Below are 16,707 nucleotides of genomic sequence, written 5' to 3'. Positions count from 1 at the left end.
TTAACCGAAAACTACAATATACAAGGTCACCCATTAGACATCCGATATGAGTCTAAATTTGGACAGTCAAACAGGCATGCACAGAAGTTTCTCACTTGATGACAGAATAAATGGGCTAAACCCTAGAGCATGGGGTGAAGGCTTGCTCAAACAATTTTGTAACTTAATTTCATGAATTTAGTTAGATTTAGTGTTACATCTTATTCTCAATATTTTTTTAAAGAAAATATTTATCACTAATTGTATCTGCATTTGCTGAAGGGACAATTTATAATTTATATTTATCCCTAACCACAACCACAATATATCCGTACAAATCCATTGCTAAAATAACGAAAAAAAATAAGAACACAAATTTCATTAGTATTACGGTTACCATCTAACTTTACTTTAATATCTAGCCAAGGTATTACAATATATACCACTTCGGCAAATTTACCTTTCCTTTTAAAAAAAAAAATGAGAACATTCACTAAAAGCACAATCCAACTCTATCCCAACGATAAACTCACAGTCCAAATGCGAGGTTCAAACAACTAACTTAGCCATATGAACCAATGATTTTTTGGTTGGTGTTTAAAGAGTAGGGAATCACTTGGGTGATAACCTAGTTGGTGAATCTCTTTAGGGTCAAACTGTGTGGACTCGGGTTATTATGAGTTTGATTAACACTGTGAGCAATATCCTTATGAGCACGCACTGGGCTTTGACCCAACTTACCATATCGTCAGGTGTGAAGCTCCTGTGCGTGAGATCTTATCGGTTCATATCGGATGTTCAAAGGAACAAACTGGTATGTTGTTCTTGGTTACCAAAAAAAAGCTTAAATCAAAATTAAATGTAATTTTTTTTCATTTTTTTTGGCTATACTTGTATATCACAAGTGGTAATTAGTAATTATATTTAGTCACGACAAAAAATGTACTTAGTTATCAACGATGAAGATCGATGAAACCCTATAATGTGAAGACAATATATGGGCCAACATTAAACCAACAAATTAATTAATCCATCCATAGACATATTTGATTTAATTAATGATGAAACCCATATAAAGACGATCAAATGCTTCACAAGTAGGAGACACCCACATACTAATTTACATTAGCAAGAATTCCATGGATAAAACCAACACAAAAGTCGGCATTATTGCCTTATTATAAATTAACATTCTATGAAAGTGATATTTAATCAAACGGAAAAAAATAAATAAATATTCTTTCTTGTTGTCTTGATGATATAGACAGGTTCTGATAAGAAAAAATAATTATTTATTATAATCTCTATATTTAAAAAATACATACATACATACATATATATATATATATATTATAGGATACGTATAATCTATGTAGAGCTTTAATTGCCATCTTAAATGTGACAAAAAACTGTCTATGTCTGTATGATCTCACAAGCTAGCATTATAACAAAATTAAGGTCAAAATTAATAATTTTGTGACAATTAATACTAGAGAGAGACAATTATTTTGCCCTAAATACCTATATTTGTTGAAATAAAGGCAAACATACTGACATGAGCTTTACTACTTAAATAAGTCAAAGACTCTTCAGCTAATTTTCCATTCAAAAATGATCGAGTCAAGTTCTTATCTTTTGTAGGAAATTTGTTAGACTTATAATCCCACATTGTGTATCAAGCGTTGTGGTTTATAAGAAATACACATCACAGGAATATATTGGAGCGTATATATATGATCCTCATTCATTTATTGCAATTAACTTAAGCTAACTTATTTTAAAAATATCACCAAAGATATGACAATTTATATTACAGCTTGTAAGTTAATTTATTTTGACAGCTTATAAGCTCTCTTATTTTTCCAATATATTAGCTCTACCAAACTATTAATTTTGATCTAAAATCAGAGTGCAAAAATTCTGGCAGGGGAGCATATGTTCAAATAGCTGGGTGTGTCTTCTGGAAAATAGAAGCCAAAGGCACAGAAGTTGACAGACAAGAGGTGTATCTGTCCGGACAGCTTGAGTAGCCATTCGGATAGCTGACGAGATGTGCAATTTTTCAGTATAAATATAAGATCTTTTTTAGGGTTGTAACTTAATTTCAATTGTTTTGTTTCTCTAAAAGGGGTTAGAGAGACGGCTAAGAGAGAACAAGGTAGTGAGAATAGTGTGGTAAAAATTTCTTGAGTGTAATTGAGTTCGACTTATGGTAATGACTAGATAAATTTACTTTACGTGAGAGTTGAATCTTTTATCTTTGACCGTAGTTAACCCTAGAAATTTACTACCAAGCCAACCCCTTGGAATTTGATCCACATCCTTTCCGTGAACATGAAATCCATTTCCGTCAATGTGGGGGCCCTAAAGAGAAGTAAAGGATACGAATTAGACTTGGGCTTGAAGGGAATAAGTCGTGGCCTGTGGGCTTTTGAAGGCCCAAGCTACTTTGGTTTGATGGGCAAGGCAACTTGATTGGCTCGCCGCTTAAGTTTTAAAAATGTTACGGATCCCAATCAACCCAAAAATTAATCTTGACCATTGATTGATGTATATATAGGGATCCACAAAATCTTATGTGCATCGATCAATGAACATGATTGATTATTGGGATCCTTATCACTTTTGCTCGAGTTTTGACTGATGAACAAAGTATGGGCTTTTATAGAAAGGCCAGGTCCAGACAAATTCCATTTTGCACCTTAATGTTTCTAGTTTTCAACTTTTCATCAGATTTCTTTATTATTTTTTTTAATTAATTGGAGATGCCAAGAGGGATTAATTTGGTCACCGACTGCCTAGTGACTTCTATCAAAACATATATATAGTATTGATGTAATTTTTTTAATTAGTAAAGACAGATATGGACCACAAATCATGTTCATTAATTAACAGTAGTTTCACGCAGGAGGAGTACGGTTGGTTGGCTAAGTACTAACTAATTAAGTAATAAGCACCCACTTTAATTACTAACCATACATACATACATATATATATATATATATATATATATATATATATATATAATCTTGGAACATGTATCGAGATATGCTTTTGTTTATTTGTGTGTTATAAAATTATATATTCTCTACAAATGTGTATGTATATATATAGTTTACTTAATTATAATTACGAATTTGAGATTATGTTCCAACCATAAATAGAAAATAAAAATGAAAGTAAGCCATTTATGTTGCAAAAAAAAAAAAACACATAAATTGTATGGATGATTTCAAACCTTTCAACAATGTATATTTTGTTTAGGGTGAAAGACAAAATAAATATAAAAATAAACGAGAATTAGTAACGACTATAAGCAAGTAATGTCAAACTCATATATATATGATAAGAAATTGCTTAGAGTTTGTATTGAAAATGTTATGTACAAACGTTTTTGTTGGATTATCTAGAAAAAAAAATAACATATAGGATGTGATTAATGGGAACTTGGGTATCTAATAGTTTATGCGTAATCCTGTCGGAGAATCTGTCATTCGCGTGATTATTATGATATTCGATCTAAAATAAAGCATAAGCATCTAACTATAGTTGGCTTGCATAAGCAAAACATTAAATCATTAATTTATTAATAAATTAAACATGAACAATGATGCTTTAGTACTACTAGCTAGATCGAAAAATTAAATGAATCTCAATTAGTAAGATAATTAATGAATTGTAAATTAATTTGCACCAAATAATACAAGTTTGCCCCATCCACATAGTAGATCAATCTACCATTGCTTGCCACATGTCAACCCTAGCTAACTCACCCATAAAAGACCTATAGATTTTATACAATTTTCGTACATAAAAGTCTCACATTATAGGACCCTCCATGAGTTTAGAAACTAAGATAATTATAAAGTAAGATTAATTTGTCTTTGCGTAGAGACATGATCTCGTACACAAAAGCCTAATTAAGTAGGCAACCCAACATGATAGGGCCGGCTTTTTAATAGTGTAGTTCATCGGTTCTTTTTAGGCATAATTTGGTTGTATCTATAATGTATAAAGCACACGTGTATATATATAGTCCACAAACTCCAATTTTAAGGCATAATTTAAGGAGTCCAAAGTCATTGAGACCAACCCAAGAATTGAGAGAGGGTAGGGACCATTGTATGAGTGTGACTTATTATATAGTATTTTATGCTATTAGGGTTTGGATGGAACCTTTCTACCTATAATCATCCACATCACTTAAAAAAAAAACTCCTAACACAAAACCAACAACAAATTGTCCTCCCAAAACCTGTCATTCTAGGAAAATTTAACACAAACAACTTGTAGAGTTATTGTCCGCTTTGAGACTTAATACTCACATGATTTTGTTCTTAACACGAACAGTGATAACAAGCAAGCTATCATTAGTAATGGGTCGTTGGTTGAGATTGTGAACTTGACCGCGGTAACTCTTAGCGCAAGCAGGAGTTCAAGTCAATCCCTTCGGTGCATGTTTCCATTATCGCAATTTGCGAGATGAACCTTTGCTCGGCCCAGCATGTGCCACCTTACGTTCTTCCTAGACTGGGTCTCGACTGGTCCATGGGGTTGCAAGGTCTTCCATGTGGCTTGGAATTTACCGATCAGTTATCTGACGAACAGTTGGGTGGATTTCATGTTACCAAAAAAAAAAGTTGTCATTACGCCATAAACGCTTCTCATCGTTTAACCTTTTTACCATTTTTATTATAAGCATTATACTATCACTACACCGTATAAGACATCTGTCAAGATTAAAATATACCACATATGTTTGACATAACCTAGCCGAGTGGTTTATAAGCAAAGCTCAGCTGTTTTCACATTGAAGACACGTTTTCATGGGTCTAAGTACCAATGGTGACGGCCAATGAAAATAAATCTATGCTGGCCCGTGACGTAGAGCGGACAATATCTTCAATGTGTTTGAACTGAGAATTTCAATAAAATCCTTATTTACATACCACATCATCTGGGGAACCTTTGGTCTTTTACCATCTTCATTGGGCATATATATGTGTGTACTATAGAGACACTTCTATATATATCAGATCTTGGAGCAACGTGTCTGTGTTTGACAAGGATATATATATATATATATCATACACACTTTCTCTTTATAGACATGGTTGATAACCTAGGCAACAATTCATCAGACAAACACGTCCAGATCAACTACAACTTTGGAGGAGCAACCACCTCCTCAGGTGGCTCAGCTGATCATGATTATCGCTATGAACCATCATCACTACTCATCAAGGAACAAGACAGGTTGCTTCCAATCGCCAACGTTGGGCGGATCATGAAGAAATTTCTGCCTCCAAATGCTAAGATATCCAAGGAAGCTAAAGAGACCATGCAAGAATGTGCGTCTGAGTTCATAAGCTTTGTCACCGGAGAGGCATCTGATAAGTGTCACAAGGAGAAGCGAAAGACCGTCAATGGCGACGACGTTTGTTCGGCGCTGGCTACGCTTGGATTCGACGATTATGCTGAGCCATTGAAGAGGTATTTGCACAAGTATAGGGATTTTGACGGGGAGAGAGCAAATAAAAACAAGGGGATGATGTCATAAATTAAAGTATAAAGAGAACTATATACATGCTTTAATTTTGGGGGAAGAACTAGAAGCCGAAGGGGGGTGTTCTAATCTTGTTTGTAGATTGTGTTGGCATAAAAACCTTGGGGTTTGTCTTCTGATTGGGTGTTGTTAGTTTAACAAGTTTGTGAAATTTCACTTCGAGTTTGTGTTTTCACTTCAATTTAACGAGATTTGTCGAGAGGAGATTCATATATAGGATAAGATGGCTATTTCTTTTCTATTGATTTGAGTTCAATTCGATTTTCGATTTAGGTATCAACTCTTACGGTTTTGTTTTGCCAGTTTTGAATTGTGATGTCGAAAAAATTGGGGTCCTTGATCTGTTTACTAATCGACAAATTTTTTAAGGTTTTCATTTTAGTTGCTTTCATCAATCTATATATATGATTGTGGAATTTTAAGTTAGTCTGTTGTTGATTAACTGGCTGCTATTAGGGTTTTATTTTCACTTCAATTTAATGAGATTTGTTAAAAAGAGTTCGATTCATTATTCATATGTAGGATAAGATTGTAAAAATCTGATTTCCATTTGGTAGTTTGATTTGATTATTAATGATTTAGGCATCAATTCTTAGGGTTTTGCTTTGCCTGTTATGGATTGAGTTGTGAAAAAAATTGGGGTCCTTGATCCATTTATTAATTGACAAATTTTTTAGGGTTTTTGTTTTAGCTGCTTTCATTGATCTGTATATATGATTGTGGAGTTTTAAGTTAATTTGTTGCTGAGTGGCTAGCTGCTATTAGGGTTTAATTTTCACTTCAATTGAATGAGATTCGTTGAAAGAAAAATCATTATTCATATGTAGGATAAGAGTGTAAAAATTTGTTTTCCATTTGATAGTTTGATTGGATTATCGATTTAGGTATCAATTCTTAGGTTTTTGCTTTGCCAATTATACATTGAGTCATCGAAAAAGTTGGGGTCCTTGATCTGTTTACTAATCGGCAAATTTTTTTGAGGTTTTCATTTTAGCTACTTTCATCAATCTATATATATATATGGTTGTGGAGTTTTAAGTTAAGTTGTTGCTAATTGGCTAGCTGCTAGCAGGGTTTGATTTTCACTTCAATTTAATGAGATTTGTTGAAAGGAGATTTATTATTCATATGTAGGATAAGATTGTAAGAATATGTTTTTCATATGATAGATTTATTGGATTATCGATTTAGGTATCAATTCTTAGGGTTTTGCTTTGCCAGTTATACATTGAGTCGTTCAAAAAGTTGGGGTCCTTGATCCGTTTACTAATCGGCAAATTTTTTTGAGGTTTTCATTTTAGCTACTTTCAGCTATCTATATATATATGGTCGTGGAGTTTTAAGTTAGTTTGTTGCTGATTGGCTAGCTACTAGTAGGGTTTGATTTTCACTTCAATTCAATGAGATTTGTTGAAAGGAGATTCATTATTCATATGTAGGATAAGATTGTAAGAATTTGTTTTCCATTTGATAGTTTGATTGGATTATCGATATGTAGGTATCAATTCTTAGGGTTTTGCTTTGCCAGTTTTGGATTGAGTCGTTGAAATAGTTGGGGGTCCTTTGATCTGTTTACTAAGAGGCAAATTTTCTAGGCTTCTTGTGCTGTTTTCATTTGAAGAAACAACGAAATTTTTGTCTGATTGGTTTATTTAGAGACAAAGATTGTAGATTTCCTTTTTAGGTTAATGATCATGAGAGGTCTTATTCGGGTGTGGGGTTTCTGCCATTAGTTCAGATCGAGTTTCATTAGGATTTCAGTTTTTTGGTATATATGTGGACACAGACATGCAGACACACACACATACCTTAATTTTCTTACTGAAATTCCCTTTCATTCCTTCTCTTCATGTACCTCTGAATCTTCTCCTTCCTCTCGATCTGTTCAACACAGAGTTTCCCAGCCTCCAAAGCTGATGATGAATCTTCCAAGCTTGAGATTTCTGATGCTAATGACTCCCAACCCTACATACTTACATGCATGTATGTATATGTTCTATATACGCTTATATATTTTTGTCCATGTTTAGGGCTTTCAAGAGTTATATTGCATATAAATAACTAAATAGAGTATATCTTTATTCATACAAAAATACAAAAAATTCCAATATTTTTTGTCTCAACTATTTCAAATAATACAATAGACGTACATTGTGTGCCCCGCATGATTCGGATTGCTGTTATTCATAATATATCCACTCCTACCACCATATAAATACTACCAACATTTTTTTTTTATGGGTGGGGGTTTCCTGACAAGTGACAATTACATACTGAAGCCCAACAAAGGAAGGCTCCTTAAGAAAATTGCCCAAGAGGAGGATGAAGCCCATGCATAATTGAGCCCAATAGAGAAAGCTCCTTAAAAGAAAAGCCCAAGAGAAAGAAAAAGCCCATGTAATTGGATGGCATGCTGCGTTTGAGTAAAAGTCAATTTTTTTATTTCTCATCCTATCCGTACACTTAGCTAAACGGGATATCATCTACCATCTACGGTCCTGATCAAAGTAGCGTCCTAAATAAGCTTTGTCATTTGCCTTCCGAAGCGGTGCGTTTCGCATAGTGAGCCCAAGCTCAAGAGTCGAGGCAGGCCCGGCCCAAGGTTACTACGAATCGGCATCGCGATAAGTACAGACTTTGCACGTGCCGTTTCGTCTCTGCTATTGCAGACGTGCAAGGTAAAGGAAGGAATATCATCATCAGTCAGCACCGCGATTAGGAGAAAGATAGAAATCGAGAGAAATCACAGATGAAGTAAGCCAATTTGTTTTCTGTATGCGCTGATGATTGCGGGTACTTCATCCCCACTGACCTTGAAGAGAAGGAGGCTCCGTACAGTCGATCCCATGGAGGCTGAGTTATCTAAGGTTCTTATTTGACTCGAATAGTCCAATTCCTTTATATTGTAGCATCTCCGCCATGTTTTTGTTGTTTCTGTTTTCAATCTTGTAATCTAGGTCGATCTAGGGTTTTGGCCTGAACATTCTCTCAAGTCCGTTAAATTTTAGTTAGTTCTTGATGATTCAAGGCGATGTATGTGCGTTTCTTGATTTTAGGGTTTCTTTAGTATTGGAATTAGAGGTCAGTGAATAACCTGGTGTCACTGTGTTATGAACTGAAATCACGGGCAACGAGCAACTCGTGGAAGAGTTTAATTTGATACCCCAGATCAGTGTAATTGAGCTTCTGTGTTTTCAATAATTATATGAATTCCTTGTGGTTGTTTTCTTGCCTTAAAGAAATTTAGTTACAAATCTTTACCGAGAAACAAATAAAGGATCTGAAATATGATTATATGTCCATGGTGTCGAGGGCTTTTCAGCTCTATATTTATTCCAATGTTTTGCTTTCCTAATTTAATAATGGCTGATCAACCATTGGAGTCTCCTAAAAGTTGGATAACTACTTAAAAAGGGTGTTTGCATAATTCTTCATTGAGCTTAAGAACTTATGGAGGGTAAGACTTAATTATAGCTTGGCCTTGTTCTATTTTCTTCTTGCTTTTCAGTTGTGAAAATTGTGAATCTTAATATGATAGTTGAACTCGTTGTAGAAGTCTTATAACAGAATGGTAAATGAAACATCAGAAGTCATTTTATCCTAGACCATCTAATTTTAGTTAATATCTGCAACTTTGGAGTGCACAATTGCAACTTGTCCACTCTTATCTAATTATTATAATAAATATCTAGCTTAACCTTTGTATTGGAGATCTTCCAACTAAAATGCAATAGTTGCTGGCATACTCTTACCTTCGTTTGATATTTATTTACTGGGTGAAAATGTGATCAGGCCAAGTTTGCAGCTATAAGAGAAAAGTTTGGAAGAGATTTGCGTGTGTTTGAAACATCACAAGCTTCTACATCACCTACTGAAGTTACCAACAGTGGTATGAACTACTTTGAATCCTTCACCTACTACAAAAGTCATCTACTTAGTCACCTGATCAAGTGTTTATTTATATTTATTTTCTTTATTATTTTTGACAGAGGAGCCTGATGACTATTATGAGTTCACTGCCGAAGATTATTATCGAGTTATGTCATCCAGAAAAGAAGGTATTATTTCAAACTATTGTATCAGTAGCGAGAGAGGAAATCTCATTGCCGATCTTTGCATGTGATGAAACCAGGATCCAGGAATAATCACAGAACAAGACCATGGATTTAGCAACTATGTTGTTTTCAGTTGGCAGCTAAACCTGCATCATTTTTTAAGAATCATAAGTTGAGAACAGAAACAAATATCATCTTGGGTAGCTCTGTTTTAGTTTATGATTTAGCTATTAATACTAATAGGAAAATGTCCAACATTAAGTGACATTACTCGTTATTTATTTTAATGTGCAAACTATGTTCCTAACTGTTGATTTTATAACATTCAGCAAAGGTTCTGTAACTTCCGATACTTGACCCCACCCCAAATTTCTCGTATTCTAGCATATTACAAACTGCTCTAAACTGCTGCTTTTTAAACGTGGCAAAGATTGCTTTAGCTTTTACTTTTCTGAAAATAGAGAAACTGCTTCCAATCCACATATCTTTGTTTGGTTACTGAACTCTCTTGGGTCCTATCATCTCTCCCCTTTTCCACCACTCATAGTGGATGATTGACTTGGGAAACTCATATACATTGACAAAGCAAGATGTATGATATATCTTATGATTTATCTACTGGATTATGAACAGAGAGGTTTTTAAAGACACGGAAACTTCGAGAAGCCGAAGAGGCAGCCCGGAGGGCAAGAATAACTAAGGTTGGTCATAGAATCTTATTGTTGTTTATGTTGCTGTGTCTTTGATATAACTTTGATGAAAAATCGGTTGCTTATGTATTTTAAGTTTTTGACACTTTATTGGATGTTATGGAGCTTTTCCCATCATTTGCTCCAAAATATAATTTCTTTTGCATGAGTTTCAACTAATTTATTTATTCATGCATACAGGCTGTGGTTAGAGTTCGCTTTCCTGATAATCACACATTGGAGGTTACATTTCATCCATCAGAAACAATCCAGAGTCTAGTTGATCTTCTCAAGAACCTGGTCACTCATCCAGAACTTCCATTCAATCTATGTAAGGGAGTACGATTTTTTCGCTCAGGTTTTAGACTTTTAGTGAGGGAAATCCTACATGTCGAATATGTATATATATTCTGTAGTCCATCCCCCCCCCCCCCCTCCCTCCCTCCCTATACATATATTTAAAATGATTGCGTCTGTATACATATGCACAGATATCTTTATATTTCCTGGAGCTTCTGACGTTTCATAGTTATTTCAATGATTTAGTTTCAGTGACCGATAATAGTGCTTTGTTGACTAGTTTGTCCTGAAATAATAAAGCATAAAGCATATTGGGTGTTTGTGTTGCAGATACCACTCCTCCTAAGAAGCAATTAAGAGACTTATCTCAGGATTTTTACAGTGCAGGCTTTATTCCTGGTGTAATTGTGTATTTTTCATATGATCTACCAAAAGGTTAGTACATGCATAATGTGCTTGAATGCTTCAAAACACTAAGATACTTATGGCTGAACTTTTATATTTGAGTGTAAGTTGTCTTAATAATCACACTTCCTAGTTAGTATGATAGATGAGAATTTAAGCATTTAGCCCCAAAGATTTTTCGTTCCATTGTTATTTCAATGTTTTAGTTTCAGTGTTAGTGGTGTTAGAATGACTCTTTCTCCATGCTCCCTGGATATCTCAAAGCTGCACATTCCCCGTGCAAACTCCCCTGCTATTATTATCCTTTAGTGACTGCACTACTTCTTTGGTGACCAAGAACATAAAAGCTATTGCTGATGAATTATCTCTTTTCTTTCTCTTCTCTATCACATATAGATGAGGATTCTACAGTTGGCAATTTGAGTCCATTCCTCCTGGAAGAGATCATGTCTTTGAAAGGTTTGGAAGTGATCAATGAGCAGATGGAACCTGCACAGTCTGTGGCAGAACCTGTTACAGAAGCTCCACCCCCTGTTGCTCAAGAGCGTAAACCTACAGAGAAAAAGCCTGCAAAGCCAAAGTGGCTGAAAATGTGATACTGAATGGTTCTTCATGTGAGCTCCTCATTCTTGTTATTGTCTATACTACTTGAGCCATTTCGACTGCTTTGATTTCTAAATTTTAACTATTCTGATTCCTCCATCTTGGCCCTGTCGCTGCAGGCAAGCTTCAACCCGCTGTCTCCTGACATAGAAATAGAGCTTCTCTCTAGGTTGGACTAAGCGGTGAACTTCTTGGGAAGAAGAAAATACATTTGAAAGCTGTGAAGGGCTTTCTGATGGCAACATTTTAGTTTTCTGCAAAGGATGTTCATACTTCTAAACTTACTGAGATAAAATTGTCTTTTATATCGAAGGTTGAGCCCTTTGGAGAGTCGTGTACCTTTATTTGCAGTATCTCTTTTGTATTTGTCATCGTAGTTTCAAGTTTCAACTCGCTCTACTTTCATCGTTATGAAACGTATGAACCAATGGAACTTGGGCTCTTTTTGATGTCAAAAGGCCCAGCCCAAGTCTTAAGAGCCCAATGGGCCCGTACGATCTAGTTCGCGATGTGAAACCGAAACGCTAAAGGAGCTTCCGTTTCATCGAAGGCAAAAAGATTTGAAAATTTTGCCTTGAAATTAATCAATTGGTAAAAGGGAGCTTTGGCGGCAAACTAGTCTGGTGAACATCAAACCCTAATCCTTTCCTCTCGATGTTTCTTTTTCTAATTTTCTTAGGTTCATGATGTTAATATTTGGATTCCTTGTTTTGAAGCTAAATCGCGATTCTGATCACAGCATTTCCGGTAACTACGATGATATTTGCTTTTTGAAATTCTGTTCGTAATTTGACAGAGGAAGAGTTCGATCGCGATTCGCGAGCCAGTTGTGTGTCCATAGGTGTTCATGCGGACAAACTGGGCTCCTCCTCCAGTGGAGTAGTTCGTCCGTCAGTCTCTCACAGCAAATCCAGCACCGCCACATAAATCCATGCCGAAAATCCATGTGACGCCACATATGTTCGTGGATTTGGCCCAAAATGATAAGAGACCCGTTCTTACGGAAATTGAGTAGGTTTGGTGGAGACTGTGACAATCAAGTCTCAAATCCTAGCTAGGACGGTAGTAGGAGTACTTACAATTTATGATTTCACTGAAACAGCTACGCAAAGAATAAAATCTGTCTCCAGACGAATAACGACGACAAGAGAATTGAATTCTCCGCCACTCCACCTACGAAATTCGTTTTTGATCCTCCCATGGCGACTCTCTCCGCCTTCTCTTCTCCTCCTTGGCCAAACCCCAACCCCAACTCTAATCCTAATTTTCTCTCTTCCCGCGATCCGGATGATGCGCAATCGGAGCCTCAGTCTGATGCTCTTGATGCTGTCTCGTCATGGAGTATCGATGCTCAAGAACACACAGATCACCTGGTCTCTGACCCTGCTCCTTCCACAATTCATAATCACAGTTTCCATTCCCCTCTCTCCTCCCCGCCGGAGGCTGTTTCACCTGGGGCGCCGCTGTCCCTTTACCATCTCTCGTTTAATCAAGATTTTGGGTGCTTTGCTGCTGGCACAGACCGGGGTTTCAGGATCTATAATTGCGACCCCTTCAGAGAGATTTTTCGCCGCGATTTTGATCGTGGCGGTGGCATTGGAGTTGTTGAGATGCTTTTCCGGTGCAATATTTTGGCAGTTGTTCGTGGTGATCCGGACCCTCGGTATCCTCCGAATAAGATCATGATATGGGACGATCACCAGAGCCGATGCATTGGGGAATTGTCGTTTCGTTCTGATGTTCGATCCGTAAAGCTTCGGCGGGACCGGATTGTTGCAGTGTTAGCAGAAGATATTTGTTTACATTTTCGCGGATTTGAAGCTCTTGCATCAGATCGAGACTATCCGAATCCCAAGGGGCTATGTGAGGCATCACAGGTGACTGGGTCGTTGTGCTGGTGTGTCCTGGATTACAGAAGGGGCAGGAGAGAGTGGAGTATTACGCATCTAAGCGACCTAAGTTTATTATGGCGCACGATTCCAGGATTGCCTGTTTTGCACTCTCCCAAGATGGGCAGTTGCTAGCAACAGCTAGTATCAAGGGGACTCTTGTTTGGATATTCAATACCGCTGATGGGACCCTTTTGCGAGAGGTATGTAGCTGAATTATGGTCCATCAGTATTTATTTTTATGATAGTCACTTTACATTGTGACACTTTGTGAAATTGTAGGATGATAGGGTTTTGAAGATCTAGATTGGGATTTTAATATGTAATCTATTTTTATTTTATAACTTCTTGTAGGAGTTGTTAAAGTGGTTGGTGAATTATAGTCTACTTCCGCTCAGTTTTGCATTAGCGAAGCTTCTGTTCACTTAAAAAGGGTTGGGGGTGAGAATGTGGGGGGCGGGGGCTGATAAAAAACAAGCCATGATTTGCCAAAGAAAAGTAGTGGAGCTTGTTTGGAGCCTTGATGAGTTTCCGTAGTTTATCATATAGCCAGGATTATTGAATTGAAGCAAATTTTATAGACTATGGAGGGTTAACATGTCTTGAGCATATGACTTAATTTTATAGTTTGTGAAAATTTTGTGTTGCTAAGGAGTTATTTACTGGTATTTTTAAGGCCAACGGATAAGTGGTAACCAGCATGCGCAAGCTATTGCTGATTCATTAAATTGGCTGCTTTCTCTTTTTCATGCTTCCTTCTTTTGGAAAATTTGTTTGTTTTCCTTGTACCTATCTTGGCCAATTATTTACATCCTCGTGAGTTTTTAGTATGGGGTGCAAATACAGCAATTAGACTAGGATAGATGATCCCAGCACTCCTACCCAACTGTGTTTACATGAGTAGGCACATTAACTTACTGTGGTACCTTTTCCAATAAATGATATGTCTTTTTGATTCATCTGATTCTCATTAAGTTCTCTGCTGAGACATTATGAACTTATGATTTCATAAAACCTGAGACGTTGAAATTAAGTGGATGCCATATTGTAGGTACGGAGAGGTGCAGATAGAGCAGAGATTTATAGTTTGGCTTTCTCTTTAAGTGCCCAATGGCTAGCAGTTTCAAGTGATAAGGGCACTGTCCATGTTTTCATCCTCAAGAAGTCAAGATGAATTCAGGAATCCAAGCCATTGACAAGCCACAAGGTGCATCGGATCCAAATCATTCTGTAGCATCACTGTCTTCTTCTCTATCTTTCTTTAAAGGTGAAGTTTTTCAGTGTTAGAATGAGTGTGTTTCTTTTGCTGTGAATTCTTTCAATTCTGCACTTTACTTATCACTCATCTCATATCTTACTTTCTCAAATCATTTTGTTTATCTCCAAGCATTTAAATGCTAGAACTTCTGATCTGTCTGATTGCTGGCCTATGGGGGCTCATCAATGGATCACATCGATGGCCTTGTTAAGTTGAGATATTCTGAAAGTTCAATGACATTGTTAGAATAACTTTAACTGGATTATTGTAGGCCCTCAAAGAATTAAATATTAAATGAAGCTTGTTAGCTTTTCGCAAGTTTTTGACATTCCTAAATATTACGAATGGGATGAATTTCACAATGTTGAGTTATGCTGTAATCTTCTATTGCTATAGTGAAAGTAAGTTTGGGTTCCTTCACATTCAGATCTAAATTAGAATCCGTATTGCAGGAGTTTCCAAGTATTTCAACTCTGAATGGTCAGTGGCTCAGTTCCGCTTGCTTGAAGGTTCGCAGTATATGGTTGTTTTTGGTCATCAAAAGAATACAGTGGTAATTCTAGGCATGGATGGAAGGTAAGAAACAAAAGATAGGATGTTCAAATTCAGCTTGGGCTTCTTACCGTCAAATATTTGCCATCTTATTGTTTACTATGAAATTTTAGAAGCATTAGATGAAACAAGCCTTGTGAGTTATATGGTGTTTATGTGACAACTAACATGAACTAATTGCGGAATTTGTGGAGTAGTCAGCAAGAATTCCAGCTAGTTCATATTTTGTCATGATTCTAAATAGTCCATAAATTGAAAATTTGTTCATTTTATGATCTCTCTATCTTTTTTGAGGGGACTTCAGAAGCAAGTGGTCCAACTTCTAGAAAATTTCCAACCATGGCATCTTGTATTTATCCTTTTTTCTTGGTTCTGCATGCCCTTGATGCCTAGTTTCTTGTAGTATCTCTTGTCATATCTTTTTGTCTTTTGGGCACATGCTAAAAAAAAATGAAAATTAGATTGCTGATGTCCGTTTCAATATGATTTTGCAGTTTCTATCGCTGCCAATTCGACCCAGTGAACTGAGGGGAGATGTCTCAGTTGGAGTATCACAACTTTCTGAAGCCAGAAGCAGCCTCCTAAAAGGATTTATTTTTTATGAAGAGATATATTAACATCATGTACTATTCTTTCACCTTCTGTTAAGTTCCACCGATTAAAAGTTATATAAATGCAAATGCAACCATTGTTAGACCTGTAACAGCTGTTTACTTTCCTTCCGGACTAAATATGGCCACAATATAATATTGCAGAGTATGATAACCCCATGAGCTGATTAGGGCTATTACACTGACTGGATGGATGCTGTTCCTCTGCAATATTCCCTGGCTGTTGGTGTGTGGTATGTTTACCTGGTCTTTCACATTCTCTACTAATGTGTGTTGTTGGAATGGTTTATCAATGATGAAGAGCTCTACCATGAAATGAGTACTGTCCCCGTTTTGATAATTATTCACTATTCATCAAGTCTGATCCGAAAATTATTAGCCAGTCGAGAATGGTACATGTGCTTTTTTTCTCCTTCTTTTTCGAGTTGGAATCTCTGTCGTAGAGGACAAAGGGATGGCTCATGTCTTAATTTTTCTAGGTGGAGCACTTCCATCACCTTTTTCCCTTATCTTCTTATGTGGACACTTGAGTTAATCTAATGACTTACTACCAAACAATTAGTGGTTTCAAAAGTTGTTGAATTATTTTGATTCTTTACTATGATTCCGATCATGCCCATACAAACACACAAAACGAAGTCAAGTCTTTGTTATTTATTTCCCTTTAAAATCTTGAAGAGGAAGAATAAAAAAAAGAAGAAGATAAATGCGCAGTTTTTTAACATTTCAAATTTAAAAATAATTAAATAAAAAATTCCATTACATTAATCATCTTTATTGCCGTCCAAGAACTCTTTTTA

General features: G+C 36.2%; 2 protein-coding genes and 1 pseudogene across 2 annotated transcripts; all 3 read left to right on the top strand.

The window, feature by feature from the left end:
* The first annotated feature begins 4,984 nt into the window (after positions 1-4,984).
* On the top strand, positions 4,985-5,786 carry LOC119982561 (nuclear transcription factor Y subunit B-5-like). Its single transcript, XM_038826011.1, has one exon. It carries the CDS (start codon positions 5,090-5,092, stop codon positions 5,537-5,539), a length of 450 nt encoding a protein of 149 aa, XP_038681939.1. The 5' UTR covers positions 4,985-5,089; the 3' UTR covers positions 5,540-5,786.
* A 2,413-nt stretch (positions 5,787-8,199) lies between these two features.
* LOC119982558 (plant UBX domain-containing protein 1-like) lies at positions 8,200-11,973 on the top strand. Its single transcript, XM_038826009.1, has 8 exons — positions 8,200-8,412; positions 9,338-9,434; positions 9,535-9,603; positions 10,234-10,301; positions 10,491-10,620; positions 10,920-11,024; positions 11,391-11,608; positions 11,717-11,973. The coding sequence occupies exons 1-7, from the start codon at positions 8,329-8,331 to the stop codon at positions 11,588-11,590; spliced, it is 753 nt and encodes a 250-aa protein (XP_038681937.1). The 5' UTR covers positions 8,200-8,328; the 3' UTR covers positions 11,591-11,608; positions 11,717-11,973.
* A 189-nt stretch (positions 11,974-12,162) lies between these two features.
* LOC119982557 lies at positions 12,163-16,043 on the top strand (annotated as a pseudogene).
* Positions 16,044-16,707: the final 664 nt, after the last annotated feature.

The sequence above is a fragment of the Tripterygium wilfordii genome, chromosome 17 (assembly GCF_013401445.1).
Source record: "Tripterygium wilfordii isolate XIE 37 chromosome 17, ASM1340144v1, whole genome shotgun sequence".
Classification (NCBI taxonomy): domain Eukaryota; kingdom Viridiplantae; phylum Streptophyta; class Magnoliopsida; order Celastrales; family Celastraceae; genus Tripterygium; species Tripterygium wilfordii.
Note: the sequence above shows the minus strand (reverse complement) of the source record. Positions and strands in the feature narration are given on the sequence as shown.